General features: G+C 41.7%; 2 protein-coding genes and 2 long non-coding RNA genes across 6 annotated transcripts; 3 read left to right on the top strand and 1 right to left on the bottom strand.

Moving 5' to 3' along the window:
* Nucleotides 1-1,329: 1,329 nt before the first annotated feature.
* On the top strand, nucleotides 1,330-6,272 carry LOC144391316 (uncharacterized). The gene is made up of 9 exons (XM_078097944.1): nucleotides 1,330-1,967; nucleotides 2,233-2,439; nucleotides 2,615-2,853; nucleotides 2,947-3,047; nucleotides 3,168-3,337; nucleotides 3,680-3,874; nucleotides 4,193-4,279; nucleotides 4,616-4,869; nucleotides 4,951-6,272. The coding sequence occupies exons 1-9, from the start codon at nucleotides 1,835-1,837 to the stop codon at nucleotides 5,122-5,124; spliced, it is 1,560 nt and encodes a 519-aa protein (XP_077954070.1). The 5' UTR covers nucleotides 1,330-1,834; the 3' UTR covers nucleotides 5,125-6,272.
* Nucleotides 6,273-7,110: 838 nt separating this feature from the next.
* Nucleotides 7,111-11,226, top strand: LOC144391315 (uncharacterized). Of its 3 annotated transcripts, XM_078097943.1 has the most exons (10): nucleotides 7,111-7,748; nucleotides 8,014-8,220; nucleotides 8,396-8,634; nucleotides 8,728-8,828; nucleotides 8,949-9,118; nucleotides 9,461-9,655; nucleotides 9,974-10,060; nucleotides 10,397-10,650; nucleotides 10,732-10,871; nucleotides 11,091-11,226. In XM_078097943.1, exons 1-10 carry the CDS (start codon nucleotides 7,616-7,618, stop codon nucleotides 11,125-11,127), a joined length of 1,563 nt encoding a protein of 520 aa, XP_077954069.1. In that variant the 5' UTR covers nucleotides 7,111-7,615; the 3' UTR covers nucleotides 11,128-11,226. The 3 variants fall into 3 exon arrangements, 1 of the variants encoding a protein (XP_077954069.1); XR_013455231.1 differs by having other exon boundaries at nucleotides 10,397-10,857; XR_013455232.1 differs by lacking the exons at nucleotides 7,111-7,748; nucleotides 8,014-8,220; nucleotides 8,396-8,634; nucleotides 8,728-8,828; nucleotides 8,949-9,118 and having other exon boundaries at nucleotides 9,162-9,655; nucleotides 10,732-10,857.
* Nucleotides 11,227-11,298: 72 nt separating this feature from the next.
* On the top strand, nucleotides 11,299-11,850 carry LOC144391321 (uncharacterized). Its single transcript, XR_013455237.1, has 2 exons — nucleotides 11,299-11,335; nucleotides 11,438-11,850. It is a non-coding gene; the product is annotated as an uncharacterized LOC144391321 (long non-coding RNA).
* LOC120829916 (uncharacterized) lies at nucleotides 11,710-13,535 on the bottom strand. The gene is made up of 3 exons (XR_013455234.1): nucleotides 13,016-13,535; nucleotides 12,766-12,899; nucleotides 11,710-12,048 (listed from the first exon to the last, which is right to left on the bottom strand). It is a non-coding gene; the product is annotated as an uncharacterized LOC120829916 (long non-coding RNA).
* Between the last annotated feature and the right edge of the window lie 9,487 nt (nucleotides 13,536-23,022).

The raw sequence follows: 23,022 nt of genomic DNA, 5'->3' as shown, positions 1-23,022 counted from the left end.
ATGTATGAAGTTTACAGATTTACAGGACAGGCGAACACTTTCTTCATTACACATTTAAAATCACTCTCCTTAGTTTGTAAGATGTACGCAGGGATTACATTTAGATTTTATATGCGTATGTGTAAGTGGTTTAAAAATTCCTTTCTTTAAAAGTCTCATTTAATCTTAAAGTGCATTACTATATTTTTCAGTACCAATTAAAGTTTTGTGCCTTTGTACAATCAGTGGGATCAGTTGCAATGCATATTTGTGAATGATAAAAGTAAATTGCACATTTGTCTAAGGAAATATGAGGTGTTTCATGAAATGTTTTGTAAAAGGATAGTTCATTAAATCTCAATATTTTCCTAATGTTCTTGTGCTTCTTTACACCAAAACAAAGGAAAGACATGATATTTTGGTTATTTATAGCAGAGTATGGTATAATTTTAATGGTCCGGCCCACTTGACATCTCCCTAGGCCGTATGTGGCCCACGATGCGAAATGAGTTTGACACCCCTGCTCTAGAGGCTTCATTTCTTCAGATTAATGAGGGCATGGTTGTGCTGATTGGATTAATGCGTTCATGGAATCCCAGAGTTCTTTAGTTTTTGCTTAAGGAGTGTTAGAGTGACACAACCTCTGCCAAAAGCCCCATAGGCTCCAATACAAATCTGCCGACATATTTCTCACAAAAATCCAGAAGGTACACGTTTTGTCAACGGCCATAGGAGCCGTATTTATTACCGGACAGACATAAAACACACATCCATGCGTTCGGTAGAGTCTTGGGTCTCGAACAAACGCTGTATTTTTTAGGTAGCTGTTATAGTTTTGCGCTGGTTGTCATTTGTTTGAGGTGTGGATTCTGTGTAACTCGCTGTCCTGTGTCTGCCCTTTGCAGCCGCTCATTAATGAGCACAGGTGCGCCGTTGCCGTGGTTACTCGCTCTCACAAGCTGCAGGATCTCTGTCTGTGACTCACAGCTGCTCCTATGACCTGATTAGTGGAGTCACATGACGCAGCTATGCTTTCTGTCAACAGACTAATGTGATAAAGACACTCGCCCCCCCTCCCCCCTCCACCCTGACCTCTACTCGCTGTTAATCACTCAGTCAGTCTGTCTGTCTATTTCTCCCCCTCTCTCTCTCCCTCTATCTCTTCTTTACCACCCCTCGCTTCCTCACCCTCTCACCCTCCCTCCCTCTATCTACACCCCCCCACCCCACCCAATCCAATAATTTCAAAATAAAAGCCCCATGGAGGGAATTTTTACTGTAATGTTTGTGATGAGGCCTATTAATTAAAAACTTCTTAGTTTGAATAACAAACATTCTGTCTCCCAACTATGGAGGACTAAAAGTGCCACAATTAAATAAATAAATACACCATTAAATAATTACTTAAATGTGTCATTCATTAATTAAAATTGGAATTAAATAAATAAATGTGTCATTAAATGTGTCATTAATTAATTAAAATACCGATTCATTGTATGTAAAATGCATATATAACTATTTCACTATTTACATTTACATTTCATGATCCTGCGTTGCAGCGCTTCATGAATTACTTAAAACTGTCAAACTGACCCATCAAAAGTTGGTAGGCGGAACATAACGCCTGATTGGTTACCCTGTGCATCAAGTCAAGACAAATCAATTCCAGATAATGGATCGCTGCAGAGCTACTGAACACATTCCAATACACTGGGTGGCGCTATTCACCTCTACGTTGGTTTGGATACGCTGTTAAACAGAACTTTCATTGCAACGGCTAAAAATCAAGGAGATGACGCGGTCCTGCTAGCCCCAATGACCAAGGACGCAGACGCCGTGCGAGGTGCAGGACAAAATGTCAAAAAGTTGCCCGGAGCTGCTGAGAGAAGCAGCGAATTTGATTGAGGAAGCTCTGAGCAGAAGTCCAACGGCTCCGGCGGCTCAGTCACAGCAGATACCGGCCGCTCAATCACGTACACCTGTCCAAGGTAAGCTAAGTAATTTCATGTTAGCCAGGTGTGCTACTCATTAATGATTCGGGACACACGTGTGGGTTAAATTAGATCGACTCGAAAATGTATTTGTATGTGGTATTATGATGTTTCGTGCGCGACACGTTCGTTGTTAATTGGTGGAGCATAAAACCCGCTAGTTAGCTAATGGTGTTAGCTGGTTTGAGCATCCCAAGATAGAAGTAGAGACTGTTTTAGCTGACTGGTGACCGTTGAGCGGTGACGTTTTTCTGTGTTGCAGCGGAGGTAGCAAGGCTCTTTGCGCCATACAACATTGAAGCCAGAAGGAATATGACGAGACGACCAGCACAAGTCCAAGTTAGCCGAAGAAGCTACACACATACTGTCTGTTGTTTGGCTGACCACAATGCGGATAAAATTCCAAGCGTACTGGTTAAAGCTGAACTTCTTACTTCAGGACTTGGAGAGCAAAAAGTAACATTTTCAGGTCAGTGCGAAACTAGGCATTAAACAAAACAAATTGTGTTCATTGAAATTATTTGCATTTAATTGTATAGTGACTCAAACGTAATTCATTTTAATACTGTGAATAATAGTTATCACAGGCTTATTTGCTTAATTTAAGGTGAGGTGAGTTATGATTTTGTTTTATTTTTCTCCAGGGAATGACCAAGATCCCATGGTTATAACAAATAAACTGATGGAAGTGTTTCCAAAGCTCCAACAAGGGGGAGGCTTTGAACTTCTAAAACTTGTAGGATCTACTCGCAGTCGAAATCTTGCATTGCTTCAGTGTCCCAGCACTGGATACACCCTTGCCTATCTGAAAGATCCATCGACGATGATTGGACAAGCTACAATCTACATACGTCCACTTCAACAGGATCTACCCTTAGATTGTGTACATAAATTTACAGAGACCTAGTTTAATACATAATCAAAACAAAGATTACTGGTGACTTTTAATCATTAATTAAAAGCCATTTGTTGTTAGGAGAGCTCACGTCCTGCCTCTGGTCCAGTCATCCCCTGCATCACTTGTCAGATGGAAGTTCCCTTTTCAGAGATGAAGCTGCACAGATTGAGCTGCAATGGGTATGTACTTCCTAAAGCAATGCGAGGGTAGCATATTCATTTTCTTTGGGAATATGTCCTCTTGGAGTGTTGTGCACACAAATAAGCCAGTATGACCATTTCGATTCTGTTCACTTCAAGGACACCCATGGAGGAAAGAGAACAAGAGGGAGACCAAAGGGAAGAAAATGATAGTGAGACAGCCCTAGTCAGTGACAGTGTTCCAGTGAGGTCTGAAACATCAGCTGAGAGTGCAGTAGTTCCAGCAGTGATTGTCAACGAGAAGTTGGATCGCAAAGAAACAGACAGTGGTATGTGTCATCACAATAGTGTTGCTATAAGATTGTGTGTAACTGAAAAGTCAATAGAAAGCGAACACTTTTAATATAGAATTGGATAAGATAATAGTTACAGGCAATTAATAACATGCACCTGTTTTTTTTATTTTTCTAATATTTAGTTTTTGTTGAATGCCGTTTTTATGTCAATTCGGCATTGTGACAGATTTTTAAGCTATTGGGTCTCGCGTTTTATCAGTGAAATAACATAATTTTCCTCCTGTTGTGTAGAGTGAGAGGGTATCTGTATATGCAGGTAACATGCCAACTCACAATATGTCTCTGGAATAGATAACTTTGTTGTTGTTTGTTTAGAATGGAAGATTATTGAGGAACCCACTCAAGCTGCCAAAGTTTTCAAAGAAAATCTGCTAAGGGAACATGCAACTGGGAAACCACTTAGAATAAAGATGGATGTAAGGGAGTCTGAAGAGGACCGGGAACGGGAGCTTCTCTTATTCTATAAACAGCAGCAAGAATGGGCATGTCCACTTCATTGTACTCTGGTTGGTAAGTAATATAAAGTTTATAATATAAATACATCAGTACAGTTTATACCACTCAAGTAGCATATATGGAATTGTCCCATTGGAAAATGGGAGAATGGAATGCACAAAATTATATAATTGATAAAAAATGTTATGTATGTGAATATTGTGCACAATATACTCTTATCTGGAATAATCAATATTAAGGATGCTGTTCTAAATTACAGCCAATATAATTTTGACTATTTTTCTCCCTTGCTTGTTAAATGTTAGCTAATCAAGTTACCCGTATTTGTCTGCCACTTTTTTCCACTGTGTTATTATCAGTATTTTATTTCAGGTGATCTTGCTATCGGAGAGGGAGTGATGCGGTACTTTATGACAACAATCATATCCAAACTCCAGTTTGGATTCAGTCTAGATCTTGGTAAGTACTCGCACACGTTCTGGTGGTTGATGAACGCAGATATGTGCTGTTTAGCAGAGGGCCGGTGGGCAATGTTTTGTGTCAGGTAAATCAGTAAGTCAGTAGTAGGATATACAGGGGGGTTGCATTTGAAGTGGTTTGGGGTCTGTAAGTCATTTTGGAGTAGGCTACAATTTTGTTTAAGTGAATTCTACAAGCAGCAATACCACAGGCCAAGTAATCGCCTGTTCCAAACAGGCACATTTTCAACGGGCACTGCACTAGTATGATGTAATTTTATGTATTTAAGAGGTTAGTTGTTGTGACTTTATTCCCTGCTCTCTTGGTACTTTACAGGAGGAATGGGCCGAACACTGCTATTTGAGGGTGAACCTGACCATCTTGTTCCAGCAGCATCAGAGGCACTTATTGAAAGCAACCTCTTCCGGGTTGCAGGAAGGATGTTGGCCCACACTTTTCTGCATGACGGTCCCCATGTCACAGGATTAAGTCCTGCTGTAATTCATGTACTGTTCAATGGGGACCCTGAAATGGCTACTGTTGTTATTGAAGACTGTCCTGATCTGCACATCAGGAGCATCATAGAACTGGTATGTAACCTAAAAGATAATTTGCCATGTAAAAAAATATTGCTTGGGCAGATATAATAAATGGTATGGTCCTTATTCTAGCTTGAACATGAAGAACTTACACCGGAACAGAAAGACACAGTTTCAGATCTTTCCATGTCTTGGGATCTTCCGGCAGTCACCAAAACAAATCGGAGATGGCTACATAATAAACTTCTACTCCATGCAGTGAGTTCCTGCTGGTTAAGTGACAGAACTCATTGCTGTACTTGTTGAAATTATAGAATGTATTCTGAACCCTGGCTTGTTAATGTTAACACAAGAGTTTAAGTACTCGAGTTTTAATGGGTTTTTATAAGACACTTTATTGTGCTTTTATTAACATTTTGTTCTACTGTGCCAACTTTTGTCAAATTTGGGTTAAGGATTTCTGCTGTAATATGGGTCTGTCTGTCTCTTAGGTCGTTTTATCAGTATCTACTACCAGGGTACCCCAAATTAACAGCCCTGGCTGCTAAAATTTTGTGCATGTTTGGGACAACCTACCTTTGTGAACAAATTTTCTCAGTGATGAATATCAATAAAACAAAAATGCGTTCAAGGCTCACAAACAAGCACTTAAATGACATTCTGAAAGTGACAGCTAGTCAGGACATGACACCTGGTGTTGATGCACTTGTACAGGCCAAAAGATGCCAAGTTTCAGGAACAAATACAAGTCCAGACTAGACTAACACCTTTAAAATGCTGCCTTAGATACTGTTTGCATTGAAAGAATACAGCTCTGTGAAGATGAATCCTTACTGTGGTGATTTAAAAAATGTGCACTTTAATGTTAGTCAGCAGCTTCAAAACAAAAGTTGTGTGATGGAATTCTACTGTTCATACAACTCCATAAATTTTCAGTATGTATTGTATGTGTATGTATGTTTCATGTATGAAGTTTACAGATTTACAGGACAGGCGAACACTTTCTTCATTACACATTTAAAATCACTCTCCTTAGTTTGTAAGGTGTACGCAGGGATTACATTTAGATTTTATATGCGTATGTGTAAGTGGTTTAAAAATTCCTTTCTTTAAAAGTCTCATTTAATCTTAAAGTGCATTACTATATTTTTCAGTACCAATTAAAGTTTTGTGCCTTTGTACAATCAGTGGGATCAGTTGCAATGCATATTTGTGAATGATAAAAGTAAATTGCACATTTGTCTAAGGAAATATGAGGTGTTTCATGAAATGTTTTGTAAAAGGATAGTTCATTAAATCTCAATATTTTCCTAATGTTCTTGTGCTTCTTTACACCAAAACAAAGGAAAGACATGATATTTTGGTTATTTATAGCAGAGTATGGTATAATTTTAATGGTCCGGCCCACTTGACATCTCCCTAGGCCGTATGTGGCCCACGATGCGAAATGAGTTTGACACCCCTGCTCTAGAGGCTTCATTTCTTCAGATTAATGAGGGCATGGTTGTGCTGATTGGATTAATGCGTTCATGGAATCCCAGAGTTCTTTAGTTTTTGCTTAAGGAGTGTTAGAGTGACACAACCTCTGCCAAAAGCCCCATAGGCTCCAATACAAATCTGCCGACATATTTCTCACAAAAATCCAGAAGGTACACGTTTTGTCAACGGCCATAGGAGCCGTATTTATTACCGGACAGACATAAAACACACATCCATGCGTTCGGTAGAGTCTTGGGTCTCGAACAAACGCTGTATTTTTTAGGTAGCTGTTATAGTTTTGCGCTGGTTGTCATTTGTTTGAGGTGTGGATTCTGTGTAACTCGCTGTCCTGTGTCTGCCCTTTGCAGCCGCTCATTAATGAGCACAGGTGCGCCGTTGCCGTGGTTACTCGCTCTCACAAGCTGCAGGATCTCTGTCTGTGACTCACAGCTGCTCCTATGACCTGATTAGTGGAGTCACATGACGCAGCTATGCTTTCTGTCAACAGACTAATGTGATAAAGACACTCGCCCCCCCTCCCCCCTCCACCCTGACCTCTACTCGCTGTTAATCACTCAGTCAGTCTGTCTGTCTATTTCTCCCCCTCTCTCTCTCCCTCTATCTCTTCTTTACCACCCCTCGCTTCCTCACCCTCTCACCCTCCCTCCCTCTATCTACACCCCCCCACCCCACCCAATCCAATAATTTCAAAATAAAAGCCCCATGGAGGGAATTTTTACTGTAATGTTTGTGATGAGGCCTATTAATTAAAAACTTCTTAGTTTGAATAACAAACATTCTGTCTCCCAACTATGGAGGACTAAAAGTGCCACAATTAAATAAATAAATACACCATTAAATAATTACTTAAATGTGTCATTCATTAATTAAAATTGGAATTAAATAAATAAATGTGTCATTAAATGTGTCATTAATTAATTAAAATACCGATTCATTGTATGTAAAATGCATATATAACTATTTCACTATTTACATTTACATTTCATGATCCTGCGTTGCAGCGCTTCATGAATTACTTAAAACTGTCAAACTGACCCATCAAAAGTTGGTAGGCGGAACATAACGCCTGATTGGTTACCCTGTGCATCAAGTCAAGACAAATCAATTCCAGATAATGGATCGCTGCAGAGCTACTGAACACATTCCAATACACTGGGTGGCGCTATTCACCTCTACGTTGGTTTGGATACGCTGTTAAACAGAACTTTCATTGCAACGGCTAAAAATCAAGGAGATGACGCGGTCCTGCTAGCCCCAATGACCAAGGACGCAGACGCCGTGCGAGGTGCAGGACAAAATGTCAAAAAGTTGCCCGGAGCTGCTGAGAGAAGCAGCGAATTTGATTGAGGAAGCTCTGAGCAGAAGTCCAACGGCTCCGGCGGCTCAGTCACAGCAGATACCGGCCGCTCAATCACGTACACCTGTCCAAGGTAAGCTAAGTAATTTCATGTTAGCCAGGTGTGCTACTCATTAATGATTCGGGACACACGTGTGGGTTAAATTAGATCGACTCGAAAATGTATTTGTATGTGGTATTATGATGTTTCGTGCGCGACACGTTCGTTGTTAATTGGTGGAGCATAAAACCCGCTAGTTAGCTAATGGTGTTAGCTGGTTTGAGCATCCCAAGATAGAAGTAGAGACTGTTTTAGCTGACTGGTGACCGTTGAGCGGTGACGTTTTTCTGTGTTGCAGCGGAGGTAGCAAGGCTCTTTGCGCCATACAACATTGAAGCCAGAAGGAATATGACGAGACGACCAGCACAAGTCCAAGTTAGCCGAAGAAGCTACACACATACTGTCTGTTGTTTGGCTGACCACAATGCGGATAAAATTCCAAGCGTACTGGTTAAAGCTGAACTTCTTACTTCAGGACTTGGAGAGCAAAAAGTAACATTTTCAGGTCAGTGCGAAACTAGGCATTAAACAAAACAAATTGTGTTCATTGAAATTATTTGCATTTAATTGTATAGTGACTCAAACGTAATTCATTTTAATACTGTGAATAATAGTTATCACAGGCTTATTTGCTTAATTTAAGGTGAGGTGAGTTATGATTTTGTTTTATTTTTCTCCAGGGAATGACCAAGATCCCATGGTTATAACAAATAAACTGATGGAAGTGTTTCCAAAGCTCCAACAAGGGGGAGGCTTTGAACTTCTAAAACTTGTAGGATCTACTCGCAGTCGAAATCTTGCATTGCTTCAGTGTCCCAGCACTGGATACACCCTTGCCTATCTGAAAGATCCATCGACGATGATTGGACAAGCTACAATCTACATACGTCCACTTCAACAGGATCTACCCTTAGATTGTGTACATAAATTTACAGAGACCTAGTTTAATACATAATCAAAACAAAGATTACTGGTGACTTTTAATCATTAATTAAAAGCCATTTGTTGTTAGGAGAGCTCACGTCCTGCCTCTGGTCCAGTCATCCCCTGCATCACTTGTCAGATGGAAGTTCCCTTTTCAGAGATGAAGCTGCACAGATTGAGCTGCAATGGGTATGTACTTCCTAAAGCAATGCGAGGGTAGCATATTCATTTTCTTTGGGAATATGTCCTCTTGGAGTGTTGTGCACACAAATAAGCCAGTATGACCATTTCGATTCTGTTCACTTCAAGGACACCCATGGAGGAAAGAGAACAAGAGGGAGACCAAAGGGAAGAAAATGATAGTGAGACAGCCCTAGTCAGTGACAGTGTTCCAGTGAGGTCTGAAACATCAGCTGAGAGTGCAGTAGTTCCAGCAGTGATTGTCAACGAGAAGTTGGATCGCAAAGAAACAGACAGTGGTATGTGTCATCACAATAGTGTTGCTATAAGATTGTGTGTAACTGAAAAGTCAATAGAAAGCGAACACTTTTAATATAGAATTGGATAAGATAATAGTTACAGGCAATTAATAACATGCACCTGTTTTTTTTATTTTTCTAATATTTAGTTTTTGTTGAATGCCGTTTTTATGTCAATTCGGCATTGTGACAGATTTTTAAGCTATTGGGTCTCGCGTTTTATCAGTGAAATAACATAATTTTCCTCCTGTTGTGTAGAGTGAGAGGGTATCTGTATATGCAGGTAACATGCCAACTCACAATATGTCTCTGGAATAGATAACTTTGTTGTTGTTTGTTTAGAATGGAAGATTATTGAGGAACCCACTCAAGCTGCCAAAGTTTTCAAAGAAAATCTGCTAAGGGAACATGCAACTGGGAAACCACTTAGAATAAAGATGGATGTAAGGGAGTCTGAAGAGGACCGGGAACGGGAGCTTCTCTTATTCTATAAACAGCAGCAAGAATGGGCATGTCCACTTCATTGTACTCTGGTTGGTAAGTAATATAAAGTTTATAATATAAATACATCAGTACAGTTTATACCACTCAAGTAGCATATATGGAATTGTCCCATTGGAAAATGGGAGAATGGAATGCACAAAATTATATAATTGATAAAAAATGTTATGTATGTGAATATTGTGCACAATATACTCTTATCTGGAATAATCAATATTAAGGATGCTGTTCTAAATTACAGCCAATATAATTTTGACTATTTTTCTCCCTTGCTTGTTAAATGTTAGCTAATCAAGTTACCCGTATTTGTCTGCCACTTTTTTCCACTGTGTTATTATCAGTATTTTATTTCAGGTGATCTTGCTATCGGAGAGGGAGTGATGCGGTACTTTATGACAACAATCATATCCAAACTCCAGTTTGGATTCAGTCTAGATCTTGGTAAGTACTCGCACACGTTCTGGTGGTTGATGAACGCAGATATGTGCTGTTTAGCAGAGGGCCGGTGGGCAATGTTTTGTGTCAGGTAAATCAGTAAGTCAGTAGTAGGATATACAGGGGGGTTGCATTTGAAGTGGTTTGGGGTCTGTAAGTCATTTTGGAGTAGGCTACAATTTTGTTTAAGTGAATTCTACAAGCAGCAATACCACAGGCCAAGTAATCGCCTGTTCCAAACAGGCACATTTTCAACGGGCACTGCACTAGTATGATGTAATTTTATGTATTTAAGAGGTTAGTTGTTGTGACTTTATTCCCTGCTCTCTTGGTACTTTACAGGAGGAATGGGCCGAACACTGCTATTTGAGGGTGAACCTGACCATCTTGTTCCAGCAGCATCAGAGGCACTTATTGAAAGCAACCTCTTCCGGGTTGCAGGAAGGATGTTGGCCCACACTTTTCTGCATGACGGTCCCCATGTCACAGGATTAAGTCCTGCTGTAATTCATGTACTGTTCAATGGGGACCCTGAAATGGCTACTGTTGTTATTGAAGACTGTCCTGATCTGCACATCAGGAGCATCATAGAACTGGTATGTAACCTAAAAGATAATTTGCCATGTAAAAAAATATTGCTTGGGCAGATATAATAAATGGTATGGTCCTTATTCTAGCTTGAACATGAAGAACTTACACCGGAACAGAAAGACACAGTTTCAGATCTTTCCATGTCTTGGGATCTTCCGGCAGTCACCAAAACAAATCGGAGATGGCTACATAATAAACTTCTACTCCATGCAGTGAGTTCCTGCTGGTTAAGTGACAGAACTCATTGCTGTACTTGTTGAAATTATAGAATGTATTCTGAACCCTGGCTTGTTAATGTTAACACAAGAGTTTAAGTACTCGAGTTTTAATGGGTTTTTATAAGACACTTTATTGTGCTTTTATTAACATTTTGTTCTACTGTGCCAACTTTTGTCAAATTTGGGTTAAGGATTTCTGCTGTAATATGGGTCTGTCTGTCTCTTAGGTCGTTGGGAGGACCATGCGCCAAATTAAACAGTTGAGAAAGGGACTGAAAGATGTGATGGTATGGCCCCTGCTGACATCTAGGCCAGATGTTGTCCCACTTCTTTTCCCCAAAATAGCTGAAATGCAGTTCACACCCCAGGTAAGTCAGTAATTTAGTTATATTTGTGACTTAACTTAATGAATTTTACGTCTATTTTCCATGACTGAGCATCACTGGCTTTCTAAGGATGTTCATTGAAACGGGTATAAACCTCATTTCTCTTTACAAATGCTTCTATGTCTCATGGATAGATATGATCAAATAAAGTTGAACTAAATGTCTTCAATCCATTGTATGACTTTTAGCTTCATCAGGTACCCTGGCCCAGCTGCTGACATTCTGGGTTGGCTGGGAGATGCTTCCTCCTGAACTGACAGTGGTGATTTCTGAGGGAACCCTTCCTACGTCCTCCACATGCTTTGAAACACTAAAGCTGCCAGCTCATTTCAAGATCTACATGGACTTTGAGAAAGCACTTGTCTCTGCTATAAAAAGTACTGGATTTGGGCTTGTTTAAGTATTTTCAGACACAAGTTCAGTGTCTTGAACTTGTTAACTGATTAACACACTGCAGCAGTTGACTTTTTATTTTATTTTTATTCGGCATATATATATATATATATATATATATATATATATATTTTTTTTTTTTAAAGGAAAGCAAACTTTCAGTTTTTGACTGCTTGTTCTAACACAAAAAATAAAAACGTGTCGGACATCAGTCTAAGATTCTTGATAACACTTCCACAGTCTCTACATATAGTCTAAGCGCATCAGTAACAGAAACTCCTGGAGCTGACAAAATTGCAACCTCTTCATCTGAGAGCTCACGGGCCAGCTGAACCTCGGGGACTGACACAGTGCCTCCATGAAGGCTGTGAGGTCCGTTCCAGTCGATCCCATACTCTTCAGGAATCTGAAAAGATGACAAGCATAATCAAACTTGTACTTAAAAATAGTTTGACATGTCCTAACACAAGATTGTTATTTTTGGTCACCAAGTCAGTGAGAAATTGTTAGTTATTAAAGTTTTGTGAAATAATACAGCTGTAGTATGCACTGTAGAAACTACAGCTCACAGGTTGATCTTTAAAAGCTTGGGAGATTTTAAAGACAATATAGTAAATGTTCCATTTAAAGTACCACAGATACAACTTTATTGTAAAACAATTGTAATGAAACATCTAGAACGATGAATTGTTTATCTGCTAATATCACTGACCTGATGAGCTTATGGTGGCCATCTATATGCCACAAAGAGTTTGGGCCAGGCACAAAATACTGCCGTCGCCTTAATACACGCAGCCTCAGACGTCTCATGTAGCCTCCCTCTGCATCTACTCTGCGTAAAGACTCTTGCAGTCTTGAGACTGAGGGGAGGAACATCCGGACAGCTGAGCGTATTACTGTCAGATATTGTTCCACCTCTATTAAACAGGAGGCTAAAAATCACAGGACATGTCTATCCTGATGATAGAAGTCAGCTGTCCTGAAATGTGTGTTTCTCTTCTATTATACACATTCTACATCTCAGAGGCGATGTCTTTCCAAAAGCGGGCTTCCTTCACCTTTCAAAAGGGCAGAGCTCCGAATTAAAAATACATTTAAATAATGCCCATATTATTATACTCACTTGGAACACGCACACCTCTTGCATTCAGGTGACCACGCATTAGCTTGTAGCCGGTGTTTGGATGACTTCTGTGAATTTCACTTACAATATGGTCCAACTCCTCATCATTCACAGCTGAATAGAGATCTGTTTTTCTGTAGAAACAAAAAAAACACAACATCAAGTAATGTTACCTTAAACGCCATATTCTTTCAGAGTGTATGAGAGCAGCAATTCATAAACAGAAACCTCATGAATTTAGTGTAAATACCTTAAACTGTGTTGTTGCATGCGCCTCCTGATGGTCCTCTTTGACACTCCGAACATCGCTGCGATTTGAACTGCGGGAACTCCACAAAGAACTTGATGCTCCAGAACTGCACTCGGTATGTCAAACGGCAAACGCCCCGGTCCCTGTGTGTGTTGGGCCTGATGCGCCCTGGTACCAGAGAAGCGGTGGACAACTTCTTCTAGATTTGTAATTACTCTGTGGTCGATATCTTCGTCAGAAAGTGCGGAAATGACTCCAACAACTTCAATAAGTTCCTCTGCTTTACTAGCTACATGCTCGGACTCAGCAGGTCCTGCTTCTACATCCTCTGCTAAGTTTAAAATGTCTCTCACCAACTCCCTGGAAAGTTCACGGAGATCCTCCATGTTTCTATCCAGGTACTTCAGACCAAAGCAATGGATCAGACTAGATTCGCGTTAGCCCCGCCCACTGACTTTGATGGGTCAGTTTGACAGTTTTAAGTAATTCATGAAGCGCTGCAACGCAGGATCATGAAATGTAAATGTAAATGGTGAAATAGTTATATATGCATTTTACATACAATGAATCGGTATTTTAATTAATTAATGACACATTTAATGACACATTTATTTATTTAATTCCAATTTTAATTAATGAATGACACATTTAAGTAATTATTTAATGGTGTATTTATTTATTTAATTGTGGCACTTTTAGTCCTCCATACCCAACCCCCCCTCACCCAATTCCATCATTACAAAATAAAAGCCTGAATGATCATCTGTACCTTAACCATGAAGCGGTTTTGTTGAAATACGCATTGCTCTTTCAAATACTACTACAACCACTACGAATATTACAAGTACTTCTACTAGTACTACAACTGATACTTCTACTACCATACTACTAGTATTTCTACTGCTATTAATACTACAACTACTACTAATGTTATTACAAATACTACTATGGCTAATAGTATCAGCATTCCAGCTGTTTCTACTGCTATTGATACTAAACCGACTTCTACTGCTGGTACTACTACCACAATTACAACTATAACTACTACTACTACTACTACTAATATTACTACAAACAATTTTAAACCTCTTTTTATTCATCTCAGCTTTTATTATTTCTGTACTTTTTAACTTAAAATTCATTTAAGCTCTTGCAACTTCTGTTTTGTTTTGCAATATTTCACATTTATTTCAGCTGTTTTCATTTCTGCTTTTTTAGCAAATCTATTGAAATTCCTTTCAGCTTCTCCCATTTCTGTATTTTCAGCAATTTCAAATTCATTTCAGCTTTTATAATATCTGTAATTTCAGCAAATGTATTCAAATTCCCTTCAACTTTCTGTATTTTCAGCTATTTCAAAAGTTCATTTCAGCTTTCAGCTTTTTGCATTCCAACGCATTTTCAGCAGGAAATGCCTTTTCTAGTTGTTGGAATGCATTATGCATTCCAAGTATTGTTCTTCGAATCTTTATTCTTCAGCTTCTTCTTCTATTTCTTCCGCGGCACCTTTCAACTACTTCACAATTTCAGCTAGTAAAACCGTTCAAATATTAAAATGTTCAGCTTCTTTCCGGCTTCCGGGCTATGACTTTTCAGCTTTCTACCTCTTAAGCTTGAATTTATATAAATCAATAATCATTAATATTTTAACATGGTTTTCAAATGGAGTTTGTTTTCCAAATCCTCTTAAACTTCTTCAACTTTCAACTTTTTCAGCTTCGCAAATCTTTCAGCTACAGACACCATTTAAACTTTCAAATGTTGACACAAGTCTCAACTATTTTATGAAAAAAACTGCTTGTGGATATCTATTGTACTTTTTTCATAATCACTGATTATGTTTCACTAGTTCTTCGCTCCGTTTCTGACTTTTACATGAGTGTGTAATGCGTCTGCTAGAGTGAGACCGGGAGATCTTAGCGTGTGAGGCAGCGTCAGAATCTGGTTAAAAAAATATGGAACTTCTGTCCTTGCAGCCAAAGTATACCCTCTAGAGGCTTTATTTCTTCAGATTAATGAGGGCATGGTTGTGCTGATTGGATTAATGTGTTCAAGGAATCCCAGAGTTCTTTAGTTTTGGCCTACGGAGACCAACAGTCACACAACCTCTGCTAAAAGCCCCATAGGCTCTAATACAAATCTGCCGACATATTTCTCAAAAAATCCAGAAGGTACACGTTTTGTAAACTTCGTCAGGAGCCGTATTTTTTACCGGACAGACATAAATAACACCTCCCTGCGTTCGGTAGAGTCTTGGGTCTCGCACAAACAGCGTATTTTTTAGATAGCTGTTATAGTTTTGCGCTGGTTGTCATTTGTTTGAGGTGTGGTTTCTTGGTAAAATCCGTTTACTCTGTGATTAGCCCGCGAAAACAGCAGCTGCGCCGTCTCCATGACGACCACACAGGCTCGTGCCGGCACTCACTCTCCCTCCCCTACGGAGTCTGACAGACACATAGACCTACGTGGGGAGAACATGGCGCTAGCAAACGCGGCGCTAGCTAGTAGTGAGTCGGCTCTTTGACGTGAACGCCTGGAGCCGGCTCCTGATTGGGGAGCCGCTTTATTTTTGTTTTTGTTTTCTCTCTCTCTCTCAAGCCGCATTTTATCGGTCAATATGTGTGGTGGCGTCTCTGTGCCGCGCTGAGCACAGGGGGGAGGGGCGGGACTTACACACACAGCAGCACAGCACACAGCAAGCACACAAACAGGGAGGCGAGTCACAAGAGAGAAAGAGAGCAACGGACTGGAAATGTAAAAAAACAGAGTTAAGAAAATGAGTGTCAACAGGAAACCCAGCAAAATCTGGACACATTTCAATTACATTGACCTAAGGCAGAATGTAGAGTCTGCAAGACTAAAATCTCCGCACCCCACCCCAATCGAGCTGGCTCCACAAACGACCTGCACAGGCACATGAGAACTGTCCATTCTTTAGTGCAATTGGAAGACAAAATACAAGAAAGTGAACCTGATAGTAATGAAGGTGCCAGTGTATCTACTGCAACTGTTGCTGCAACTGCAGTGTCTACAGCAGCGGTTCCCAAACTCAAGAATGCCGCGGCCCACTTTGAAATCTGAAAATCTTTCGCGGCCCACCCAAACCTTTAAACACAACTCTGATCAAATGATTAAATGACCTTAAGAATTTAACCAAAATCAAACATCCGCGAGCAAAAGTCCGTCTCCGCGAGGTATTTGCTCGCTTGCGAAACGTGAACTTTGTTGCTCGCGAGGAGAATCTCTGCTCGCGCTTGAAGGAGTTTTCTACGCGCTCGCTGTTGTTCTTTTTGACAGTAAGGTGGAGACGGTGCTTCCAGGGCGTGGTGGAAATTTGTGGATTTAGCCCATGTGAGAAATCAAAAGTATCTTGAGCTTGCTTTGTGATTAAGTATTTATTACTAACTAGAATATAGAAAAATGATAAAGAATACAGAGATCATCAGCACAAGCCGTAAGCACAGACAGAAGTCAAATGACTACAATTCAGCTGAAAAGGGACAGAAAGTTCCTTTCCCCAAAAGGAGCAGGAAGATCTGACAAAGTTTCTATGGGGGACGAGGAGCTTTTATACATCTCTGAAGGTTCGAGGAATGCTAACCAGATGTTGTTAAACATAAAAAATCGTAGAACATACATCATTAACTCAAAGTACATGAGAACATTTACTTAAACCACCCACACATAAAATATCGTCCAGTTACACACAATATTCACATTCGTTGTCCCTGTCAAGGCTATCTGGATATGGTGGACTCCATTTCTGAACTAGACGTTGCGTAGTAATACTCATGTGTTCAACTGATACATAAGTACTGACAACCAATCCTGTAGGTGCCATACGATGGTATTAGTATGCTCAAAATCCTTGAACCTATTGAAATGGCGCGTTTATGACGTACGTGGAATGGAACAAGTTCCTTGGAGTCAGCCTGTCTAATTAGGGGTACACGGTATGCGGAATAGCATTTCCCAGTATCTGACTTTTTATGAAGGTTCCCTATGACTGGAACACAGCTATAAGCAATGTTGCCACAAACTAAATAAACCTGCTCCGGTAAAGCGAGATCTTTGGATTCAGTGGTAAAGCTGATAATATCATAACTACAGTCACTCGTATCTAGATGAAATCCATCCAGAGCACAGAAGTTAATACAGCAGCTGACGTTGGTTAAGGGATGGACCGGAATGGGAGGTGCTGGTTTGGTACAATCTCTACTCTGAGGTCTGGTTGGGATTAAGGTTTACTCAATTATGTCTACTCCAGGTTGAGTGTGTGACTTTAAAATCATTTGCCCAGGGGATGCCCTGTATGCCCATCTCCAATCGAATAGATGCTGTATTTGGTATGAGAGTACATGCGGGTTTTTTTTAACACCTTACTGTCCGGTGTGCAATTAATTAACAAGCAATTAACAAGTCTCTTGCACTTGATATCGTAACCCCTGTTAGACATATCTTTTGTAATAGGTTAATCTAAGCAACATCACTTGATTAATACTGTCTATTTTCACGATTGAACCGCTAACCTGCAAAACGTACAACCTTCCACCCTCATAGGCAACTGTCCTTTTCGCTGTTGTCGCCGTTTGGAGGAGTGTAACAGTCTTTATCATTACTCACAAATCGATGAGATAGCTCAGGCCACCCCTCGGCTTCCGTGAATGGAACAGGAACCAGCATAGGTGCTCTAGATGAAGTGGGCGTATGCTGACATATCCAACAATTAGACATTCCTTTCGTTAGCAAGGTCATTCACAATAGTCAACGCAATATTGTCATGCTCGTACGTTGATGTACGGGTTGGAAGTTCTCTTAACTGTAGGCTTACTTTGCACGCATACTGCCAATCTAGCCAAGTGAAGTGGGCTGGCTCCGTCGTACAGTCTGCAAGTTGAGCACACCAGAACGGGTATTCCCAACTTGTGTCATATTTAGGACTTAGAGTCACTGTGCAAGTGTCGTTTGTCTGACACTGAGTCCTAAAGTCCTCTGAGTTCAGGACTGACCAGTGACCTAAGTGCGGCGTGCTCAGCCGTAACATGTAAGCTTTGCAACCCTCTTTTCCACCCCCCCCCCCTTTTGGACATTTGAAAGAGATCAACCATTGCCTCCAAGTTGCTTTAGTGGGGGGCTGTTCTGGCCTGCGGGAGGTCATGGCCTGTGGTTTAACGGCCTCGTAAATTATTTCAGGTGGTACTGTTTTAGGCTGACTGTCTCACTGACACGATCGTGGTTTACTGCACCAGAATGGTGGATCTGCTAAATCAAATGTTCCGTGCACCCACACAGTACATACTCTATCTCTTCTTACCCCGGGAACACACACAACTTCAATTACGTGGCTTTCTATTTTAACCTATGCATCATGTTCGATTGTGTAGAGCAAACACTCGTCTCGTCGCATTGTTTTGCTGGACAGTGGAAGCTTATTTTCCCTTCCTGAAATTCTCTATTGGAGAGGTGGAGAAGGCTGGAATCCGTGATCTTCACATAAGGGGGTTGTAACTCATTGATTGTGAGGGAAATCCGCACAAATGTGGCCAGCGTCAGGAATATGCACATGTTCATTCTCAGGCTCCAACCATGCTTCCTAAGTGTCCTTTGGCGCTGGAGATCTGTCTTTTATTGCTTTTCTCCGGGTGGCTGCCGTTCTTGCTGTCTCTGCCGTCTCTGCCATCTCTACCGGGCTCGTTGGTGTCTTGGAACACTGCAGTGGGGGAGGGCTCTCCCCCCTGCAACCCCTTAACCGGAACCAGATGGAGGTGCTCCTTCGTCTCCTGTATCCGGGATGCGTTTGCAGTGGCTGGCGTGGACCCACGTCGCTTTCCCTTTCACCTTAACTGCCGTCTCCGTGGTCAGGAGTACTTGGAAGGGCCCTGTGTAGCGTCTCTGCTTCCAGTGCTTTCTCCAGTGATCCTTAATGAGGACCCAGTCTCCTGGTTTCAGGTGGTGCTGGACTGCAGTAGCCGGGGATGGAAGTACCGCTTTTACCTGCCCGTGCAGTGCTGAGAGTGAGGGGGAGAGGATAGCACAATATATCAGCATGCTCATTTATAGCAGTGCACATTCCCCCTTTGCCCACGTGATCTCTTCCATGAGACAGCTTAGCATAAATGTGGAAGAGAGCATGTGGCAAACAAGGCCCACTGTCTGGCCCTGTCCAGATTCCGCCCTCAAGAATGGCACCAGATCGTTTCCACAGGGAATGCTCCTGTGCACCGGCAAGAGACTGAAGTGTGGGAAGATCGGCATAAGGACTAGGATCGGTCGGTGTGGAAAGCATTTGAGTGAAGGGGAAAAGGAAGCCCTGTGAGGCTGCCTTCTTTGCCGCTGCATCCGCTCCCCTGTTTCCTGGCCGCCGCCTGTTTCGGGTGAGCGAGAAGCAGAGCCGTCCACAAACAGCTCAAGATGCATTGGGAGGAGCTGTGTCCAACAGATCAGGCCTTGGTATGCATGTCTGCTGCAAGACTTCGACACAATCATGAGGCTCTCCATCATCTGCAGTTAGAAGAAGTGTAGCTGGGTTAAGGACATCGCATCGTTTGACAATTACGTTAGGCAGTTCTAACAATGTCGTATGACACCTGAACCATCTCTGAGCAGAGAGGTGAGAAATCTTCTGGGCATGTAAGATATGAGAGACAGTAAGTGGGACCATGAGTGGGACATCACAGAAGCCCACAATGTCACATGATGCTAAAATGTCTCTCTCGGCTGCTGCCACCGCTCGCAAACAGAGGAAGACCCGAAGCAACAGGGTCAAGTTTTGAGGAGAAGTAGGCAACAGGCCTAAGTTGTCCTCCATGAAGATGACACAAAACTGATGTCATTTAACAGTCCTTCTGGTCTATGAACTGAGACTACGGTAAGTCGGGTCTCAGCAGGCCCAGAGTCGGGGCCTGTGATAAGGAAGTCTTTAAGTCCTGAAAAGCCTTTTCAGCTTCAGTAGTCCAAGTCAGTTTGTCATGCGCGCTGAGGCCTTTACCGTGGACCATGAACGAGAGAGGTGCCTCTCTTTCTGAATAAATAGGGATCCACTGTCTACAGTATGAAGTCATCCCCAAAAACTCATCATTCGTTGTTTTTTTTTGTTTTTTGTTTTTGGTACCAATTGAATTGCCCCAATACGTTTGGGAGAGAGGGATTTTGCCCTCAGCTGTGATCACATGTCCCAGATAAGTCACTTGTTCTAGAGCAAATTTAAGTTTTTCGTAGGCAAGCCTTATTTCCGTTCTCTGCCAAATGTTTAAGTAGCGAAATTGTATCAATTTTACAAGCCGCCTTTGATGGGCTGCAAATCATCATATCAGCCACATAATTTAGATGGGCCGACCCTGCAGGGAGTTATAAATTATGTAGATGTTCCTAAGCGCTTCTGTGGAATACACCTGACTTCTGTGGTAACCCACTGGACATCCTATCCATTTATAGCCGCGCCCAATAAAGGAAAAAAAAAAAAAAAACCAACTTCTGTCTTCTTGTTTGGGTGGCTATACAAGTCTGCGTGTTATGTGTATTCCTCAACGAGCTCTACTGTTCTGTGTACACTTACTCGTGTGATCAACGTAGTGCGATCTACATTACCACTAGCGCTATACTCTTCATGAGGATCCTCTGCACCCGGTCTGAACTTTAGGCCGAGACGCTGTTGCAACCATGGACCAAGATCCTGTATCCCAGTGAGATGGTTTAGCCAATGAAACATAGAGTAGAATCAAGAAACACCTTTTTTTCCTTTGGGAAGGAGAGAGAGATACAGACACCGCAGCAGCCTCCTCTGACCAATACACATGCTTCAACCATAATCTCTCTTTCTCCAACTTTTGGTCATGCCATACGTCCACATACCTTCTATCTCGCCCTGTGCTTACATGGGATGTGCAATGTAATGTTCATGCATGTAATATTCTACTGTGTGTGTACGCGCAATTTGTACACGGTCATGAGTAATTTATGCATCAAGGTATGCTAGTAGTTTTCATCCATATACATACAGGAGGGTTTTTGGACTGTAGTTGAACATCTAAAATAATTGCAATTTAGTCTTTTTTTTTTCTTTTTTTTTTTGTAAATGCCATCTGATGTTGAGCTCAAACACAATGCCAAATGCTCTTGAGTCAACTACAAGCGTTACCGGATGGCAAGAAATCATCAATGTCAATTATGGGAATTTCTAAATATAAAAATGAGTTAGTTACTCGACCTGTAATCTAAGGTGTGTGTGTGTGTTGTTGTGTTAGCTATTTGTTTCGTTTATGAGCTTGTGTAGGGTGTGTTACTTTCTCATCGTGGTGGGGTGATCCGTCTCTGGGGTCCGCCCCTCCCTCTGCCTCCCTCAGTCAGACGTGTGATGTGTCCCATCCTCATGTGCTCAGGACACTCTGCTCGCCAATGTCCTTGCTGTCCACAGTTGTAACACACGTTTGGATCATAATTCCCGTAAGTCTGATCTGATCTGCCTCTGCCACGAGCTCTTCCATAACCTCTTCCTCTTCCATGTTGGCCTTGGGCAAATTGTTGGCACTGCAAGCACGTAAACATCGCATACTGAGCCTTTTCAAAACCTTTTAGTTTGTCCCCTTTCTTGTGTAACTCATCTTCAGCGTGTTCAGCGTGCTGAAGGATGTCTGCAAGAGCACACGTTTTCCAGGTTGCACATGATCTTTTCACCATCCGTTTAAGTTCAGGTCTCATTCTGCTTATAAAATGTTCCTTCAGATGGACTTCATATGGCATCAGGGGCTGTGCCCCCATTGGATCAAGTCGCTTAAGGCCACTGTGGATGTCAAAAGCTGTCGTCAGGCGTCCCAGGAATGAGCTGCATGTTTCTTGTGGCCCTTGTGGCATAGAGGTGACGGTGGGGAGGTTCAGTCTCAGAGGAAAAGTTTCTTTTACCAACACAATGAGAGCATCTACAGCACTTTTAATGTCCACATCCGTGCCATGCTCACAATCAGGATCTTCCAGGCGAGCAGCCATTCCTGTGGTGTTGAACACACTCTGAACTGTGATAGTCATGTTTCAGAAGTCTGCACATCAGACGCCGCAGCTCTGACATGCTAGGATGGTATTTTGTGACAAATTGCTGAAGATCAATCTCCCACTTAGCAAGATTGTCCTTGGGACTGCAGACGTGGCTCATTGCCTTGGTCACATCGGTATCTGACCAGGGTCTGAAGACCATCATCGGCCCTTGCGCCCCTTCCACTGGAAAAGAAGCTGCAGGATCGAACAACGTTTTTTTCCCTTCTCTGAGCAAGGCCCGCCTTTGTTGAGCCTGCAGGCGGGTCACAGTAGGTGAAAGGGTCATGTGGCTGGTGTTGGAGGTTGAATCTGGCTTCCCTCCTGGTGGGCTGTTGTCAAACCGAGGAAAGTTTGCTTGTGCTGCTTCCTGCTGAGGAGACTCAGCAGCTCATGTTCATGAAGGCTGGAGCTGGAGTAGCAGTGAGGGGAGGGGGGGAGTCCAGATCCGTGTCCACCAATCTCCTCAGGAACTCATAAAAACAAGGATAAAGTGCTTTTGGGTTAGAAGGGGTACACATTTCAAAACTTTTTGTAGGATCTTCAGTCTTTAATGAATTAAATGCTACCAACCTCTGTCTCTCCCTTCTCTCCGACTCATACTTCCACATCTTGAAAGCTTCCCAATCTGCCTTACATACCACATTCTTCTTCTGCTTTCTTCCCGACAGGCCTGCATGCTGAGCTGCATCGTTCTTCTCCTTTTCCCTCAGTTGCAATTCCAACTGTTCCAATTGATTCTCACTCAAACTCCCCTTTGAAGGAAACCCCAATTCAACCCATTTTTGTATTTGATTCAAACTGCCAGGATAACGCTCTGACATAAATTTACACAATAGTGGCAGGATATTAGTCTCATGGTTATCACCCGTCTCCCCTTTACTCTGAACACTACTCATTTAGATATCCGTATCTGTACACAAGGAGTGTACGCGCCTATAAAGGTGCGCACAACCGGAGAAATACCACACGTATAACTAAGG

Source organism: Gasterosteus aculeatus, chromosome Y, assembly GCF_964276395.1.
Source record: "Gasterosteus aculeatus chromosome Y, fGasAcu3.hap1.1, whole genome shotgun sequence".
Classification (NCBI taxonomy): Eukaryota; Metazoa; Chordata; class Actinopteri; order Perciformes; family Gasterosteidae; genus Gasterosteus; species Gasterosteus aculeatus.
This window is presented reverse-complemented; position numbering and strand designations above follow the sequence as displayed.

Excerpts from the sequence above, each read along its gene's own strand:
- LOC144391315 (XM_078097943.1), top strand. The coding sequence starts at position 7,616 with ATGTCAAAAAGTTGCCCGGAGCTGCTGAGAGAAGCAGCGAATTTGATT. Across the intron at positions 8,635-8,727 it reads AGGATCTACCCTTAGATTGT|GAGAGCTCACGTCCTGCCTC; the intron begins GTACATAAATTT and ends ATTTGTTGTTAG. Across the intron at positions 10,651-10,731 it reads TCAGGAGCATCATAGAACTG|CTTGAACATGAAGAACTTAC; the intron begins GTATGTAACCTA and ends TCCTTATTCTAG.
- LOC144391316 (XM_078097944.1), top strand. The coding sequence starts at position 1,835 with ATGTCAAAAAGTTGCCCGGAGCTGCTGAGAGAAGCAGCGAATTTGATT. Across the intron at positions 4,280-4,615 it reads TGGATTCAGTCTAGATCTTG|GAGGAATGGGCCGAACACTG; the intron begins GTAAGTACTCGC and ends GGTACTTTACAG. Across the intron at positions 4,870-4,950 it reads TCAGGAGCATCATAGAACTG|CTTGAACATGAAGAACTTAC; the intron begins GTATGTAACCTA and ends TCCTTATTCTAG.